This window comes from Rhineura floridana, chromosome 6, assembly GCF_030035675.1.
Source record: "Rhineura floridana isolate rRhiFlo1 chromosome 6, rRhiFlo1.hap2, whole genome shotgun sequence".
Taxonomy (NCBI): Eukaryota; Metazoa; Chordata; class Lepidosauria; order Squamata; family Rhineuridae; genus Rhineura; species Rhineura floridana.
This window is the reverse complement of record NC_084485.1, coordinates 103190779-103210601: the sequence shown is the minus strand read 5'-3', so window position 1 is coordinate 103210601 and position 19823 is coordinate 103190779. Positions and strand designations below refer to the sequence as shown.

Below are 19823 nucleotides of genomic sequence, written 5' to 3'. Positions count from 1 at the left end.
TTACATGATGTGATATTTAGTATTAGTGTTATGAATTGTATAAGCTATGATGTTTACATATAGCAATGGGATTTTAAACTTAAATCTTGTTCTTGATCAATATTGTGAGATGTGTACAGGAAAAACAAATTAAAATGAGAACCATGGTTATTTCAACATGTACCAAGCTGATTAAAAACAGAACCATGGAGATATACATGCCATAGTGCCCACCAGGCAAACTGCTCTCCTCCATTTCAGATTGCTCATCAGTAGGGATGGGAAATGTACCATTGGTCTCACCTGAAAGGTGATTTTCATAGGAGGGGGCCATCACTGTGGGGGAAATAGTTCCACCTATCGTGCGAAGGCAAGAATGTTTTTGAAGTCAAGACTAGGGACGTCATGCCCCTCCCACTCTCCAGTTCATTCGTAGCGAGTCTAAAAAGAGATATCTAAAAATACAAGAACAAGGCCAACAGGCCCGCCAGGAAAATAACATAATAGTCACATGCATAACAACATGACTCTAACATAACTACATAACATAACAGAGCTAAAAGTCTTGACTTCACTCTTACATTTAAATATAATAGTGTAACAATAACATGTAACCCATTGATAAAAAGTCTAGTCATCCTCCAGCTGGGAGGGTCGTGATGGCCCCCTCCTATGAAAATCACCTTTCAGGTGAGACCAATGGTACATTTTCCATAGGAGGTGGGCCATCACTGTGGGATGTACCAAAGCAACCCATATAGGGAGGGACCACCCACATGTTAATCCTCATTAAGAACCTGTTGCAACACTCGTCTGCCAAAAGATGCATCAGCAGAGGCATAACGATCAATTTTATAATGCCTTATGAACAAGTGTGGGGTAGACCAGACTGCAGCCCTACAAATATCGGCAACAGGAGCATTAGTGGCAAAAGCAGCCGAGGTGGCAGCTGACCTGGTAGAATGAGCCGTTATACTAGCTGGAACTGACAGCTTCAGGGACTCATATGCTAAAGTAATGCATGCCCTTAACCAACGGGATAAGGTAGGATTGGATACTTTATGCCCCATAGACCTTGGATGAAAGGATACAAACAGAGACTCCGTTCGTCGAATCTCTTGGGTCCTAGACAGGTAGATCTTGAGAGCCCTCCAGACATCCAACGAATGCCAAGCCTTCTCGAGAGGATGGGTAGGATTCGGGCAAAAGGAAGGCAAAACAATGTCCTGGTTGCAATGAAAAACTGAATCGACCTTGGGACGAAAGGAAGGGTCAGTCTTCAGCACAACAGAGTCCTTATGGAAGACGCAGAGGTGTCTAGCAGAAGACAATGCGCCCAACTCCGAAACGCGTCTGGCAGATGTGATTGCGATCAGAAACAGGACCTTGAAGGACAGTATACGTAGGGGTACAGTCCTGATGGGTTCAAACGGAGGGCGTTGCAAAGCCTGCAGAACTTTCGGCAAACTCCATGACGGGAACCGATGGACAACAGCCGGAGAGCGTAGGGCGACTCCCCTCAAAAAACGTTTGATGAACGGATGTGAGGAGATATGATCTCCAGGAGAGGACACTGAGAGAATGGATGACAGAGTAGACGCATGTCGACGTAGAGTGTTGGGTCGAAGTCCCATCATAAAGCCACTATGGAGAAATTGGAGCACCTGGTGCACATTGGCCTGGGATGGATCGTGGTGGTGGGACTGACACCACTTGGAGAAAGCCACCCAGGTATGTTGATAAATGCGAGTGGTAGATGGTCTTCTCGAGGCCAAAATAATATCAATCACAGCGTCAGACAGTCCAGCTGACCTCAAGTGTCTCCGTTCAAACGCCACGCTGTTAGATTGAGCCAAGTAGGGTCCTGGTGCAGTACTGGGCCCTGGGATAGGAGGTCTGGCGTTACTGGAAGTGTCCAAGGATCCATCATTGACATTGCCAGAAGATCTGAGAACCACGGACGGCGTGGCCAAAATGGTGCTATCAGAACCAGCTGTGCCCTTTCGGTTCGCGCCTTCCTCAAGGTTTTGGCTAACAATGGTATGGGAGGAAAGGCGTACAATAGACCGTCTGGCCACGGTGTTGTCAAAGCATCCACTGCTTCTGCTGTTGAGTCCAGGTATCGGGCAAAGTACCTTGGAAGCTGGCAATTGTGACTGGAAGCAAACAGGTCGACTGAGAGGGCGCCGAACCGACACTGGAGACGATGGAAAATGGCTGGATGAAGTTTCCATTCTCCCGGGAAGACCTGTTGTCTGCTGAGCCAGTCTGCTGTCACATTCCAAATCCCTCTGAGGTGCTCTGCTTTCAGGGATTGTAGATGTTGTTCTGCCCAGACAAAGATGAGGGAGGCTAAGTCCTGCAGAGGACGAGACCTGGTGCCCCCCTGTCTGTTCAAATGTGATTTTACACACGTGTTGTCTGTTCAAATGAGCACATGATGCAAAGGGAACAGAGACTGAAAATGACATAGAGCCAAGTGGACAGCCTTTAGTTCCAGCCAGTTGATGCTTCGAGATTGCTCTGCGTTGGGCCAAACCCCCTGAACGTACTGGGAGTTGCAGTGGGCTCCCCAACCTGTGAGGCTGGCGTCTGTGGTCACGACGGTTCTGCGGGGTTCTCTGAACGACGTGCCCTTGGAGAGGTGTTGAACCTTGGTCCACCAGCGGAAGGAGAGGCGCAGAGCGGGGCTCAAACGAACTTTGCGATGGTTGGAGCTGGCAATGTCTTTTTGAAAAGGCAACAGAGTCCACTGAAGGGGCCGAGTGTGGGCTCGAGCCCAGGGCACAATGTGGATTGTGGAGATAAACATCCCGAGCGCTCTGGCGAGAAGCATGACGTCTGCGGATGTTTGTTGCATCAGGGACCTTGCGATGCTTGTGATGGCAGTGATGCGATCTGGAGCCAGGAAGACCATTGCCTGCAGCGTGTCCAACATTGCCCCAAGGTGTAGTAGGCGTTGGGTTGGTTGGAGATGGCTTTTGTCGAAGTTGACAAGCCAGCCGTAGGTCTGCAAAACATTGAGGGTGATCATTAAATGATGATGAGCCAGCTCTTCAGACTTGGACCGTATCAGCAGATCATCCAAATATGGGTAGATATGAACCCCTTGGGTCCGAAGGTAAGCCACTAGGATGAGTAGCACCTTGGTAAATACTCTTGGAGCAGAGGAGAGGCCAAATGGCATCGCTCTATATTGAAAATGTTGGTGGCCAAAGGCAAACCGAAGAAACTTTCTGTGGGCTATGCAAATGGGCACATGGAGATACGCTTCCTTAAGGTCGATAGAAGCCAGGAAGTCTCCTTCATGCAGACTCTTGGTAATGGAATGGAGAGATTCCATTTTGAACCTGCGGTATGTTACAAAACGGTTGACAAACTTGAGGTCCAATACCGCCCTCCAAGATAAATCTCGTTTTGGCACAGCAAATAGGAGGGAGTACACCCCTTCCGACCTCTCAGTTGTGGGAACTGGCTCTATTGCCGCTATGTCCAAGAGGTGATGTATAGCTGTCTGCATGATGTTGTGCCTGGCTAGTGCCCTTGGGCAAGGAGACGGATGGAATCTGTCTGATGGGGTTGCCCAGAACTCTATGGTATAGCCGTAAGTGAAAAGGTTCCTGATCCAGGAGACCGCAGTAAGGCGCAGCCATCGATCTCCAAAATTAAGTAATCTGCCACCTATGGGAAGGGCGTTAATACTACTTGTGTAGGCGAGGGCCTCCCCTATATGAGGACGATGAGTTGCCCCTGCGCCCTTGGTACTGACCTCTGCCCTGGAAGCGTCGGTTCCAGGAGCCCCTGAATGCGTTGGAGTCATAGGGTCTGAAGTCGCGGCCTCGTCCTCCTGGCCGCGTTCCTCGAAAGGACTGGTTAGAACGAAAGGAGGGAAATCGCCTGAAGGGCCTGTGGTCGATGTTCTTGACTGTGGCCAGAACCGGTTTTTGGGCGTCTTTTGGATCAACCAGAACTGCCTTTAGAGCTTCCTCGCCGAAGAGTAGAGATCCGGAGTAAGGAGCCTTGGACAGGTTCAGTCTGGCCGCCGAATCAGCTTGCCAGTGGCGAAGCCAGAGGGTGCGACGAGCGACTATTTGAATCGTCATGGCTCGTGCCCCTAATTGAGTGGCATCCAAAGTGGCATCGGCCACAAAAGCTGCTGTCTTACGTAATTTCGATAGTGCTCTTCTGAGGGCGACAGGATCAGGGTTAGCATCCTCTAGAAGGTCATCCATCCACATCATAGAGGCTCTGGAGAATATGGAGGCTGAAGCGGAGGCATGCATGGCTAAGGCAGTGGCCTCGTGATTCTTGCGGAGGGCGAAGTCTATTCGTCGCTCAGTAGTATCTTTTAGGTGGGATTCCCCTTCCCTGGGCAAAAGAGATCTTGAAACGAGACGAGCGATTGGTTCATCTATGCCAGGGACATCTAACTTGGTGGCGAAGTCTGGGGCTAGGGCGTACAATCTGTCAGCCAGGTTTTTGAAGCGTCGGGCTTTGAGTGGATGAGCCAATTCTTCGGAGGCTAATTTGGCAATTGGGTCCGGCACCGGGATGTAGTGTTCAGTAGGTGCAGGGGATTTGAGGACCTTGGCCCCTTTGATAGCTGGGGCGGACGAAGTTGAAGGCGCAGTCTGGAGACCAAGGGTATGAAGTACCCTACGTGCTAGCGGTTGATAATCTGAGGTATCGAACAAGCGATACGAAGTATCCTCCTCATGATCTGAATAGTCGCTCCAGTCGTCTCCTTCAACATGGTCAGTGAAAGTTGACTCCTCCGCATACGAGGCTTCATCCGTACATCTGCCTCTGGCTACATTAAAGGGATCTGGTGAACAGGAAGGATGAGCTTCATGGAACGCACGTTGGTCCATGTTGAGTGGGGGTATGGCAGGAGCTTGTGGTAGTGACTGCATTCGCGTGAAAAAAGCCAGCATGGCTTGGAGTTGGGAGAGGAAATCAGGAGACAGCTGCAGACCAGATGTGGGAGATGTATGTGCCTGGTGAACTAATGGAACAGAAGTTTGAGGCGGTAAACCAGAGGTAGGTTCGTTAGGCGAACAGTGAGTGGGAAAGCCAACAAACTCTTCCTCGTTAGAGGCAGTAGTAGGAGAATGGAAAATGTCACTTATGTGTGTCTGTGCTGTGGCGTTGGTTGGCACAGAGACATAACGAGGGCGCTTTGGTTTACTATGGCTGGAAAGATGTTTTGTCTTAGCCAGTGCTTTTGAATGTCTGGTCTTAGACGTGTTAGGATGTTGTGGCTTGGCTGATTGTGGCATGCCTGGCTGTTCTGCCATCTTATATAAACCTGGGTGCAGTACACTGCCACGGAGGGGGCAGGATGTAAAGACCCGAACTGGCACAGCGTACTACCACGGAGGGGGTAGGATACACTGGCAGATGGCGAAATGCACTGCCACAGAGGGGGCAGAATGCACTGAGGTATCAACGTTAATATAATATAGGCTGTTTTAGAGTTGGCACACTCAGATTAGTGCTGTAGGCTGGGTTTTTGGCTTGTTCACGGCCCCACAGGGGGCAGGATATACAATGTAAATCAGATTTAATACAAGTCAGCCACTGATATTAAAGCTCCAGCCTTGATAATGTAATCCAGCCACTAGGATTAAAGCTCCAGCCTTGATAATGTAATCCAGCCACTAGGATTAAAGCTCCAGCCTTGATAATACAATCCAGCCCACTAGGATTGGAGCTCCAGCCTTGATAATATAATTCAGCCACAAGGATTACAGCCACAGTAAAAATGTGTGTAAATCAGCCTTGTGTAAGTTTGTCAGCAGCACATATACACAAACATACAGATAGATAGCCTGCAGGGGAGGTATCTGATGCTTAATAAATGGTAACAAAAAAGGCAGGAATTTTGAATTTCAAAAAATGGCGCCCGGAAAAACAGGCGGGAAAAAACGATCAAAAGGGGGCTGAGGGAGAAGGAGCAATGGCGGCCGTCGGAAGCGAACTGGGGGAAGGGCTGCCCAGCACGGACTCGCCGAAAGCCGCAGTAGCGGCTCTGGAAAAACTCTGGAAGAAGCAGGTAGAGGAAAAAACGGCAGCCGCCGCAGAGAGAGCCGCCGTCGCGGTCTGTAAAGCCCTTCGCAGTGGGATTTAAGCCATGTAGCGAGGGTGATCTGCGGTAAAGGAGTAACGGCAGGAGCCGCAGCTGCAAGCTCCCGCTGAGATCGGATCAGCCGCAGCCGCGGCAACGATCGGGGGGGAGGGAGGGGGATTCCCCTTCCCTCACAAGCGATCAAAGGCGATCAAAAAGAGAACCGCAGCCGCGGTCACTGAGGGAGCCCCCTGGCTACGGATACGACAGAGCCGGGGGGGGAGGGGGCTTGAAACTGCCAAAATAAAGAGAGCCGCAGCCGCGGTCTCAGAGGGAGCCCCCAGTCAAGGAAATAAAAGAAATTAAATAGCCCTGAGGAAAGGGGGAAGAGAGCTGCAGCCGCGGTCTCTGAGGGGATCCTCAGAGGCTAGACACAAAAAACGGAAAAAAAGGTTTTAAAGAGAAATAGACAAACAAATACGAGACTTAGCTAAATGCTACGTGAAATTCCAATCTTGTTCGTACGAAGGCAAGAATGAACTGGAGAGTGGGAGGGGCATGACGTCCCTAGTCTTGACTTCAAAAACATTCTTGCCTTCGCACGATAGGTGGAACTATTTCCCCCACAGTGATGGCCCACCTCCTATGGAAAATCTGCCAATTTTGGTTCTCTCAGTTTCTCATTTTTCTAATCTTAAATTCAGTTCTCCACATTTCTGCAGCAATTTGCTATTTTGTTAAAATGCTCATGAAAATTCTTCAGCATTTTAGTGTGAATTTCTCCCAATAAAAACATTTCATGCAGTTTTGATTAATGTACACATTTTTGCAAGCAATTTATCCTAATGTAATGCATTTTTGTATGTTATTTCGACCAATATATTCACCGTGTGCACACTTTCCCCATACGTATGCATTTTTGCAAATATTGCTTGGTTGGAATTGCAAATTTGGATAAGTGCGAATTTCGAAGGATGGCTGTATTTCAGTTCTCATTTTATTTTGGAAAGTGCAAATTTGATAAATTCGGCATTAAAAGTGACCTGAGTAGAATTTCGCCCCCAAATTCTGCCTTACTCAGCAGTTAGTCAATCTCTGCTGCTCTGATGCCTGCTTAGGGTTAGAATAAGGATGAGATAAAGCAAGCTAACTTGTACTAAGCTAGTGTGTCGATGCATAGAAGGAGGAGTGTTAGGCTTGGGCAGGATGAAAATCAGCTGCAAGGAGCAAAGCTGAAAATGAAGCTGGGGTCATAAGATGGCAAGAAAAACAGTCCTTCCTTTCCCTTTCATCCTCTCTTCTTTTTGTCTTTCCCCACTTCTCTTCCTCTTTCCACTGTTTTTTTTTTGGTACTCATCTCTTTATTTTCTTCCTCTTCCTTTGTCCTCCCACTTATACTTCCCTTTTTCTCCTTTTGCCTTTCTCCCTCTTTTTTGTTCATCCCCACTCTTCCCTTCCCACTTAATTCTGGACTTTCTCATTTCCTTCATGGGCCCAGAATTTCTCCTCCCTGTATAGGCAGGTACAGCAAGGTTAGAGTGTGTGTGCACCCACACATGCGTGCAGAAAAGAGTATTTCAGTAGCTGAAGTTTGTCACACAAGTGATATCTGCTGAAATTTCCTCTTATATACAACTATCAAAGGAACAGGAGCCTTGTCCTCTCTTGCATCTGGTACCATGGTGAGAGAGAGATGGATAGAATATCAAAGCAATCCTATGTAGCTCTATATAGACATAAAGTGCAATGAGTGCAATGGGACCTACTCTCATGTAATCATATATAAACTTTTAGCCTTGCCTTCGGTTTCTTGGTCAAGTTACTCATCTTTGAGCCACACTCAGGGGTGTAGTTGTCTGGGGTCTCAGGGGGATCTTAGACTCCTTAGTTTTGTGGGAGCAGGTGCCAGCTGGGTCCCTATGTCTCCCGTGTTCAACAAGCCAATCAGCATGAAAGGAGAGTGTATTAGCCACTGAAAAGAGTTTTCTAACATGCTTACTTGTCCTTTCCTACTGATAGGAGCCAATAAGAGTGAAAGGAGGTGAGGCAGCCACTGAGAAGGCCCTTTCATTCTAACTGGCTCCTAGGGACATCTGTTAATCTGAGAGAAAGCATGCGTGGGAAGGACTGAGGAGTGTGGAGACCACTGAGAGCAAGCGAGTGAGGGGATGTGATGTGACTATCATGAAGGGTCCCTGCACTACTGAATTTGCCACTACACTATTAGCCACACCTTCTATGAAATGGGTATTTTATGGGGCTGTGTGGAGTCAGATATGTAGTTTGGCATTTGGGACTCAGATCCAGCCTTTGTAAAATGTCAGTTTTGCCATAGCTCTTTTGACTTCTAACGTATCAAGCAGGGGCCAGGCAGCACTATTAGAGATCCTGAAATGCATTCATGCTAAATGGAAAAAAAACTTTTCTAAAGAAATGATCCAATAAATAGATACATGGCATAAACTTCCACCTAACAAGTAGAGAGCTATCTTCACACAAGCAGCAATTTCTATATAACTTTCAGGTGTGATATTAGGAAGTAGTGTGATTTACAGTCATGGCAACCAAAAGGCCTCAGAGGCATAGATAACTGTAGAGGAGGAATAAAAACTGACTGAGAAATAAAATATCACAAAATACATCCACAGAGACAGATTACTGTTTGGTTGGCTATGCTCCTTGTGGCAAAAGTAGTTGCCAAGTAGTAGTATTTAAGCACCATATGCTATGTCGAATACAAAACTCAGTAGCAAATGACGTAGAGGAGTTACAATTTAAGGCCTGACAAAGGATTAGAATACAAGAGAGTTTGATAATGATTTTGGATGGGGTTTGGAAAAGCAGCAGATGTTTAAAGCAGTTATTTAAAGAAAAGGATTGGAGATCAGACTCCATTGCTGATTGCTTTGGACTATCTTTTCTGTAACCTAAACATCTTCGTCTCACCTCCTGCGTGAGTGAATCTGTAAAGTGATTAAAACCACAATCAACAGATTTCTTCACCATGTGTTAGTTTGTTTTCAACAGATACTAATTGGGTGTCATCAGCATAATGACCACTCTCAGTGACTTAATGTAAATGTTAAACACTATGGAGTATGAGACTGAACCCTGTAGCACCTCACAAAGCAATTAAGCATAGAGCAGTTGTCCGCCAGTACCACTTTTTCACCCTAACCCTCCCTGCCTAACAAGCAAGAATGGAATCACCACAATGTGCTCCTCAATGCTGCCAGGCAGTGCTGCCAATTACTCACGACCAGTGGTACTGAACGCTGAGAAGCCTTCTAAAAGAATCAACAGGGTCACAGTATCATTGTCTGTTTGACAGCAAAGGGTACTTGCAACCTTTCCAAAATACTGTTCAGAACAGCTACAACAATCCCAAAACCAGACCTGAAGCAAAATTGAAATGGATCTAGATAACCCACTTCATTCCAAAGTGCTTGCTGCTGAACAGCTACCACTTGCTCTATTAACTCTATAAATTACATACATTCGATACTGGCATATAATGACCGGAAAAATGTGAGACTAACAGTGGCTTTATAGCAATCTCACCACAGCCTTCCTTACAATCTAGTTGTTTCCACCTTCCCTTTAAGCATTCAGACTTTGATATTTCAGGCCAATTCATGTACCTTGTGTGCAGTGTGGGGATTGCATTCATCAGCCAGGAGCCAATATAGAACAGTAACAAGCACTTTTAAGCATTTATCACTCTTCCCTAAAAGCATTTTTGGCTACTGGTCATGGGAAACCCCCTTCCAAATGGCTGAAATTCCAAAATGATATCCAGTACTTGGAGGAAAAGCTGGAGCTCATCCATCTCTGTGTTTATGTCACGCTCCCCCTTTTTAACTGCTCCCGGTTTATCCAGAGTGGGTTAACAATCAATCCCTCATCCCAGGAAACTCTGGGAATTGTAGCTCTCTGATGGGAATAAAGGTCTCCTAACAACTCTTACCACCCTTAAGAAACTACAGTTCCCTGGATTCTTTGGGGGATATCATGACTGTTTAAAGTGGTATAATAATACTTCAAATTTATAGTGCAGATGGGACTTAGTCCCTGAGGCCTCCTCCTTAACATCTACTTCTCATCACGCCCTTTCCTCCACTCCTCTTCCAGAAGTGGGCAATTACAGCAATATCACCCAACACTTTGTAGTTTAATCTCTTTGTTCTGAATAAACTTATTCTGCCAAAGCTGAATGGAGTCTTTGTCAAAGAAATCCAATTAGAAATTAAGAAATCAATCCAGCCTTTTGGCAATTTGCACAATCTGCTCTTAAGTTCCTGTTGCTGAAGTTTTTGTTATTCTTTTCTACTGGGTTTGTTTATGGGTTATTGGAACAGTTTTACTGACATGCATTGATTTATATATTATGCCTTTAATCTTCTTGTAAGTCATTTAGAGACTGTTCTGTAGTAAGCAACATAACATCTAATATGAATAATAGTAAGAAGAAGAAGAAGAAGAAGAAGAAGAAGAAAGAAGCAATACCAGGTGAAGACTTTTCTGTTTATCCAGGCCTTTTAACTAACTCATATGGTGTGGGCATCTCAGTTTTTAATTCTGTGTTTTAACTTTGGAGTTGTGGTGAGTCCCCCCCCCCCGTATGCAACTTCTGAATCTGTTTTTTATTTTTATTTTGCCTTTACATTGTTTGTATACACATTGTAAGCTGCTCAGAGAATTTTATGTAACAAGGGTGACACACAAGTATCATAAATAAACACAATTACACAGACACCGTTTTAGAGCTGCCACTGCTAAAATTGGGTGGAATTTTTAAAATTCCATTTTCCTTCCCTCCAACAGCACCAACACTTTAGTTTAATTTACTGGTTTTGAACTTTTTAAAGTTTTTTTTTTATCTCTCATACATACAGAGAAAAATTATAAAAGAAGGGCTGTAGGACTCTCAGTATAGTTTACAGGGAAAATGGATAACGAAACTCAGAATATTATTGTAATTACCATTCTAATTACCTCCTTGTTTTCAGATTCAGTTATGAGGGAGTCAAGATAAGAAGGAGTAAAACAAATATTTAGATAGTTTTATCTCATGACAACACTTAATATTTTAGTCATTTTTTAAAAAAGTCTTAAGCTTAGGATATAAGCTTTGCCTGTTTTGAGGGATTTATTTATTTATTATTTGATTTATATCCCACCCTTCCTCCCAGTAGGAGCCCAGGGTGGCAAACAAAAGCACTAAAAACACTTAAAAACAGACTTCAATATATATATTTATATATATTTAACAACAACAAAGTGTTGGTACAAGATTTAACCTTACAGGGAAACTTTGCCAAATTCAAAAAGCAGGGTACCTAATTCTTATCCACAAACAGAAAATCTTTATTTAATAATGCAAATGCTTCAAGACCATCATCATAAATCAAACCACTAGCAGGTAATTACAGGTTATTTGTAAATACAACAAGTCAAACCATTGTGTATGTTTGCTTTTTAAAGGCAGGCTGAAATCCAGATCCACTAAAAAAGTTGAGAATCAACACACGTATAGGTGTGTGCGTGTGTGACTAGGATAATGAATGCTGCCCTCTCCCAGTGTATTGATAGGCTCGTTATCCACAGAACCAAATCAGCCTGTGGGGCCTGGAGACTGGGCTTCCCTGCACTGATTCTATACACGTTTAGAGTGCCTCACAGTTTTATTTATTAAAAAAATGCTATCCCATCTTCTTAACTAATGACAGAATTCAGTTCACACTGAAATAAAGTAAAATAAAATGCACACAGCTAGGAAAATGATGTCAGCAGAGGCACAGATTTAAAACAGCATTGGCAGAAGACAAACTACAGGAACATTAATGAAATGGGGAAAATTACAAAGATATGCTGTTGCCCTCTGTACAGGAAAACTCCCATGTTCAATGCATCAGGAGGACAGCAGACAGGATTTGTATCTGTACATTCGTTTGTAGCCATGTGGAGAAAGATATTACACAACTGCCATGATGATGCACCAACATTCATTTGCCTTTTAGCAAAACCAAACTGTAACTATTTGGAACAAGAGGATTTCATCCCATTACTGCAGGTCTGTGTGATTTGCTAATAAGTGTCCTTTTATGAGTTTACAAAAATAATTTATGTTAAGCACATAAAAAACCTGGGGCTGTATTGTCAGTAAAGCAAATGCCCCACTGTGTGCATCATTTGAAAACAAAGAAAACATTGTTTTTGTTGCATTTTTTAAAACTTTGTTCTTGTTGCATTGTTCTTGTATTTGCATTGTTCTTGTTGCATTGCATTTTTACTGTATATTTTTTACTAGTTATTTCTTATGTAGTTTTTTGGGGTAATCTGTTTTAATATGTTGTTCACCACTTTGGGGGCCTTTTGGCCAAAAAGTGGTATATAAACTAAAACTATAAACTAAAAAAACTAAAACATTTTATCCACTGCCTGGGTCAGCCACTTGCTTAAAACAGGGGTCTCAGCATCATGGTGTGAAAAGCAAGCCCAGAGGGAACCAGGCAACTCCCAGGGCAACAAAGTCTAGAGCTTAGGGGCTATTTCAGAAAAGGCCCTTCAGACCCAGCTTCAGTACAGGCCCAAGCAATTGGGTGGTGGGATAAACAAATAGTCAGCGTAAAGCTTGTCTTTCCATAACTGTTTTCTGACAAAAAAAAGCTCAACTACCTCCAATTGTGAGCAATTTCCTAAGCCTGATAAAAAAACTTATCAAGGATGGGCAGCAACATTTATAGATAGCAGAACAGTTGTACCATGATCTGTGAAGTATATTTAAGTATATAAAGTTAGAAGTTAGTTTAAGTTAGAAGACTGAAAGGGTCATATCAGTATTTACAAATCACAATGACTGATTAGTAACTGATAAAATTAGGCAGAGGCTGACTGACTGGGAAGATGCACTTGCTGTACCTAGTGTATAAGAGAAAAATATTTCTAGAGCTATCAAATTTATTTATTTATTTATTATTTGATTTATATCCCACCCTTCCTCCCAGCAGGAGCCTTAGCTTTATTAATTTTCATCAGGACAATATTAACTTACATCAGGGTAGCCAACATGGGCCCCTCCAAATTAGTGGAGGCTGTTGGCTCCAGTGCTTCAGCACCTGGGACAGCTCCTTCAAAGTTCAGACTAAATCCTGGAATGGATTCCCTGCTCCACTGGCATCGGAGCCTCTAACATCCATTGCTCCAAATGTTTGGACTACAATCAGCCCCAGTCAGCATGGCCAATGATGGGATAATGACAGTTGTAGTCCACATCTGGAGGGTACCATATTGGCCACCCAGACTTACATGATAATTTCTGACCACAACATTTCATCCTCAGGTAAAAACTCAGTAATTCTGATATGCTTACTTTTTCTTATAAAGTTATCCCCAAGTGATGAATTAGAAGCTACATGAAGTGGTTCCATAGAAAATGATCCAAAGGTATCCTTTCATTCATGGAAGAGCCTCTTCCATGAAGGAAGGGACTTGTGACCAGTGCAGTTTCTGCAAAGTAAAGTGAGGGCAAAGGGGGTGATTTTGCAGATTCTCCTTTAGTTCCGCACATCAGCTTCCTCATAATTCAGAAGGGTCCCCAACTTTCTTATAGATGTTCTTGGGGCACTAAATACAATTTTAGTTTATGCCAAACCATTATTGCTCCAGAGGACTTTTACAATAGAAAAAAAATGGTTCATGAAAACAATAATTGTTTATAGATAAGCTTTAACTCTTGTTCATAGCCAAGCTAGAAAAGGTCACATAAAATTCAAATGATAAGTAACAGAGGGATAATTCACTTTTATTAGCTGACCAACATTTAGATTATAATACTATCTTTATACATTCCCCTCCCCCCCAAATAAGGTGCAGGTTAATGACCCAAGCAACTAAATAAGGGTACAAACATATTTTTCATATTTCTCTGAAATATACTATTTATTAAGTGTATGGGACACTGTCAAGGTTTAGAATATAATGGCTATATAGGATAATAGAAAATTCTGTCGCTGTTTATAATGCGTGGCTGTTATAAGGTATAAAAACTGCTTGTGAAGTATATACAAAGAAGCCCTGGTTGACAGAGTTAAGTTCCTTGGTAATCAGTAACTCCTGAAGATTTGTTTTAAAAAACAACAATTATTTAATATTTCCCCCCTTTTCCTTTAAATTATAACAATTGTAACCATTGAAGGGACACAGTTGTACAAACCAAATTTTAAAATGATTCTGATTGAACTTGTCATGTCATCTAAGTAGCCATAGCATTTCCATACAGAAAGGTAAAAATGGGTTTGTTTGTTGGAAGGAAACCAAAGGGCTTCTATTAAAGAATAAGAGCAAAGGGGAGGGGGCTGAAAGTTCCAACCCAGTATGCTATGTACTACTTACCTTCAAAAGTCAAATAAAACTTTCCTCTGTCAAACCAGACGAGGGAAGGCTGTTCATTCTCTGTATGGCCAGGAGTTGAAGCGGGATGGGCAAGGTTAAGGAGAAGGGAGAGAGAAGGACATAAGTGTGAGTCACAGAAGCAGGTTATTAATCTCACTACACGGGAAGAAGAGGTGCTGCAAGCTGCTAACGTGCAAGGGGAAGGAGTAGCGAATTTAAAACAATCTTGTTTTGTTTTGGGAAACAGAAAGCAAAAAAAAAAAGCAAGCTATGGAATCCTAGATGGAGATTTTTACCCACAGGATAGCTGACTGTGTATTTTCATGTGTGGCAGAGGTTATCTGCTTCTGCAACAGAAGGTAGTATATTTTAGAACTTTTAGCTGCATTGGCTTTGGGTGGAATTTGCTACGCAAGGCCTTGTCCCCATTTCAAAGACACTGCTGTAATCTTGGCAGGTGCCTCTGGCTATGAAAACATCTGAAAATGTAGCACTGGACTTTATTACTTGTCTTAAAGAAAAGGCAGATAAGGGGAAAACCTGGTGATGGTTCTGGTGCTCACATGCTCTCCAGACAGACATGCATTATAATTCTGATAATAAGTTTTATGGATCTTCCATATAGGTTGGCTTCCCAAGATGGCATTAATCTCTAGTTCAAAAGTTTCCCCTAATAGTGCTAAATTTAGATTAACAAACTACTGGGCAGGATTTCTGGAATGTTGGTTAAGTGCATGATTTTTATTGAACCTTATATTTGATAAAATTCCAGATCAAACCAAGAAATATATATTTAAGGTACACTTCTCTCTCTCCTAGTCAATATTTACCATTTACTTTGACTCACAATGCTTTAAAGAGTCCAGGGTATATGGAAAACAAACTGAAATCACATAATGAAATCCTACTTTGGAAGCTAAACACATGTGGCCCTGTAAGCATCCCTGGAACTATATTCTGTAAGTTGCTGTGAGCTTTTTAGAGGAAGAGCTGGGTATGCATCATCTAAATTTAGTGAAGACTGGCCTTTGAGTATCTGCATTATGCCATATAAAAGAATCACAAATCAACAATATATCACCTCTCTAGAACTCTTGTATTGGGAAACTGTCGTGCTATATGCTGCATTTTTTTTTACTGTGGCCTGAGCTCCTCTGTTAGATAAAACTATATATTTGTATGCACTTAACACTCATGGTGGTGAGGGTGGTAGTGAAAGAGGCATTCAGATGACAATGACTTGGATTTTTAATCCAGATTTCTTGAAACCACTCTGCTAGTACAGTACCTGCAGGACTTTCAGAGTGCCTTTCAAACGTGGGCAGTTTGTCAACATAAGCATCATCTTCTGAGACCCATGAGCAAAAGAAGCGTAAAAGAAAAACAATGAAAACACAAATTCCAAATGAAAATCAACTAGCTGTTTATCAACCAAAACACAAACAATACAATGAAAAAAAGATCATAGACAAAGAAATGGTGGACACATCTCTTTTTATTATCAAAATCATATGCAACAACCACCACAAGAGCCAAAAAACAAATACAAAAAAAAGACAGACAGTAAATAAAAGAATTCTGTACCATATTTCCTTGGCAAACTCTGAATATATGGGATAATCTTTAGCAACTGGGAGAGTAACACACAGGAAAGTACAAGGCTGATAAGCGTCCTGCCTATGAGTTACTAAGGTTGCAATCTTATATAATCTTACCAGGGAGCAAGCCATACTGAACTCAATAAGACTTACTTCTAAGTAGATTCATAATAAGACTGCGCTTTAATCTTACTCTTCATGTTGAATTTTCTAATGACTTTCCATCTCCAAGATGAGGGTAGCAAACTTACTGGTGCTGAAGAAACTCCAAGTGCTGAAATGTGAGTATAGTCCAGGGATTGAGAACCTGTAATCCTCTGAATGGTGCTGGACTACAATTTCCACCATCCCTGAGTATTGATCATGCTAGCTGGGGCTGATGGGAGTTGCAGTCCAACAATGTTTGGAGGGCACCATGTAGGCTACCCCTGTCTTAGATCCACAGGATTTAAAAGGGACTACTGCAACAGGAAAAGTTCCTCACACCCAAAGTACATCTGGTGAAGGATCATTTATTCGTGCTAAAATCCTCTAGAAAAATAGATTGTCCAATATTTCCAGGCATTATTATGTTCCACCATCCAATATTATAATCCATCCATTCTTATAATTAGGAGGCATTTCCCATTGCTTAACCCAAACTTACTTTGCCACAGCTGGGACCCATTACTTCTTGCTAATGCCCTCTGATTTTGTGACCCTACTAACCTGTTCAAACCTAGCAGTATCACAGCAACCTATAATCAATGTTCTCTGAAAGGGGAAAAATACAAATACCTAGCACATACTTTTGAAACCCATCATTTATGATACAAACAAAGGCCCAAACTAGGCTTTGCACAACCAAGTAATTCAGAAATGGCTCAATGGGTTTGCATTGGATTCTGAGCGCTTTCTGTCCCACAGGAGTTGCCATCCCCTCCCCACGGTAAATGCCTGCCATGCTTTTGCCTTGAGCTGGAAGCTCTTTACATGCCAAGCCATTCAGCATATAAAGCATAACTTATTGCATATCTTGTCATGGGCTACATGAGCAGATTGGCATAAGCCTGTCTCATCCAGCACATGATTGGATAGTGTTAGTTGCTTATTTGGATAGGTTTATTTCTCTGTTGTCAATAAACATGCTCTCCTATTTTCAAGGAGTAGATGGCTAAATTCCCATTATTTTGTTCCAGAAACCAATAAATTCTGGAAAACTACCAATCTTTTCTCATAATATGGAAAACTAAAGGGAGATTGTTAAAATTAAGGTACCTGTGAGGAACATGATCCTTCCCTCCATCCCTACTCAGAGAGAGCATTGAGAACACAGAATTTGAACATTTAATGATGATTTTCTTTTATTTAATACAACGAATACAATTCTCTCTACACAGTCAGGACACCCAACAATATCAAAGGACAAAATACATTGGATCTAATATTAATGAAAAAATGTGCCTGTGTTTAACAACACATTCAAGAAAATACCCCAGTATAGCTTATCTTGTCTAACAGTGTAACCATTCCCCCAGCTCTCTCTAGAAGCAAATCCTAAATAATTTCAAATTTCTAAAAAGGGATACATAAATTAAACATCCCCAATTCATGAGTTGAGAAAGTGACCCGGTTCACATATTGCACTAAGCCAAACCATGGCTTAGCATGAATGTGTTGGCTCCCGGAGAGGAGCTCACAGCTGCTTTGCTGCTCTCTGGTCCTTTTTTGCTACTGCATCATGTTGAGCTAAGCCAAGGTTTAGTTTAGCATGTTATCCGAACCTGAGCTTGTAGTTAGGCTCTCTCTAGGCTAACCATGAGCTGTAACCAAGGTTTAGTTGTGGTTAACCACGAACCTGGGTTCGACAACATGCTAAACTAAACCCTAGCCTAGCACAGCACAGTGTGGCAGCAAAAAGGACAGGAGAGCAGCAAAGCAGCTGTTAGCTTCTCTCCAGCAGCCTATACATTCATACTAAGCTATGGTTCGGCTTAGCGTAACAAGCAAATCAAGCTAGTGAGTGGGACATCTAAATATGTTTAGCACTCAAGTTTTGACCTTAACATTGCCAGCATAAACAATGCTGAAGCTACTTACTATGAAAAATACACACTAACTAAACACAGCTGGGATGACCGCGTACAAACCAGAAACTCAGTGGTTTTCTTAACCATTTGTTTCGCAGCCTCTTTTCTCCCCACCATATACCTGATAAAAATTCCAAGGACATCCTATAAAAAAGGCCACTAAGTTGTTTTTTTAAACCAACAAAAATGACTGATTATAAATAGACAAACAGTTTTAAAATAACAATTTCTCTAAAATGGCAATCCGTAATAGTAATAGCAATTTCTCTAAAAGTCGTATGTGGGAATGAATCATGTTCTTGTCACAACTATGAATGAAAGTCCTGCTTGTGTTCTTTGATATTAGGTAAAAGCATGAGGCATTCAGGTTCACATTTTAATCATGCTGCCATCTAAAAGTTAGACTTTGCACTGCCCTATCACAATTGCACTTTCACATTTGCTTCTAAATTTAGATTAACTATAAAAGCTTTGGGCCATCTACAACACTTTTTCAAGGCTGCAGTTCCAAGAGCCTTCTCTGTTGAGCTATTGAGCAACAGGTTCCTTCCAACCACTGAAAAGCCTGAAAAATGAAAGATGATCTACTCACTTGCACAGGCTTTTAGAAAGACTGTAAAAGCTTCCTTTTTAGGCAACCCTTTCTTGACAATGATTTGATAGATATTTTAATGGTTGTTTATATTTGAACTGTCATCAGAAGTTTTTTCAATGTTGTATTTACAAGTTGGATGGTCTGGTAGCGGTCTTTGTGTAACTTGACAAAATGCAGAACATAAATATTGTAATTTTAACAAATTAAATATTTGGACACTTTTGCAGTCGCCACATTCTGAATATCAATTTGAAGGATAGCCAAATGTGTGGAATCATGTTGCATAACAGTCCAAGAATCCTGACTATATATCAATGTTCATTTTCACTTTCACAACTGCAATCCTAAAATCAAACAGAAACCAAGAGTGTCCCTATTTATCAGTAGTGATTTCATTTAAAAAACAACACATTTCTCTAGAATATTTTATTCTGGGCTCTTCTGAAATATTTTCCTCTGACAGAAGCAGAATGGAAATGAAATTATTTATAAAGTAGAGAGGAACTTTACTTCCATTAATGAAAATGTACATAATGACAAATTAATTGTTTTCCCTCAAAGTCATCATGTTCATGCTTATATATGGGAAAAACTATTATTTAAATAGAATATATTTTTCTCATCACCTGTTTTACCTGAACAAAACCTAGACTAACATTTTTCAACTGAAAGTAGTCCTTTTCACAAATCTTAGGTTCTGAAATACAGTTACTGATAACAACACACAACAGTGTGTCTCATAAAAAAACTACTGATTGACATCAGTTTCAGACAAGTTACACCACCCCATGGAACACAATACTTCACATACAAGGAATTGAGTCACTGATGACATAGCCTCTTAGTTAACAATATGATTTTGTAAGTTTGGTCTTTGAAATGATTTTCAGTATGTTGGACTGATATGCATTTAGATCACCCCGGTCATTGCACTGACCAGCAGCAACAGAAACAAAAGACATAGGTATGAAAAAGGAAACATGGAGCCAGAAAATTGCCTTAAGCACCCCCCCCCACTTTACATGCAATATGCAGAAAGAAATACAAGTGAATGTTGACAAAGAAAATTGAAAGTACTTCAAACCAGATTCAGTATTTAACAAATTATTACTGGAGGTTTG

General features: G+C 42.0%; 1 protein-coding gene across 8 annotated transcripts in view; it reads right to left on the bottom strand.

The window, feature by feature from the left end:
* The window catches only part of SGIP1 (SH3GL interacting endocytic adaptor 1), a 245368-nt gene that overhangs the window by 49000 nt on the left and 176545 nt on the right, over window positions 1-19823 (bottom strand). Inside the window, exon 16 of one of the 8 annotated variants that reach the window (XM_061633364.1) lies at window positions 14441-14500. The exons of the other annotated variants lie outside the window; for them this stretch is intronic. Within the exon in view, the coding sequence (XP_061489348.1) occupies window positions 14441-14500 (60 nt within the window). The remainder of the gene's footprint in view (window positions 1-14440; window positions 14501-19823) is intronic. 8 annotated transcript variants of the gene reach the window in all.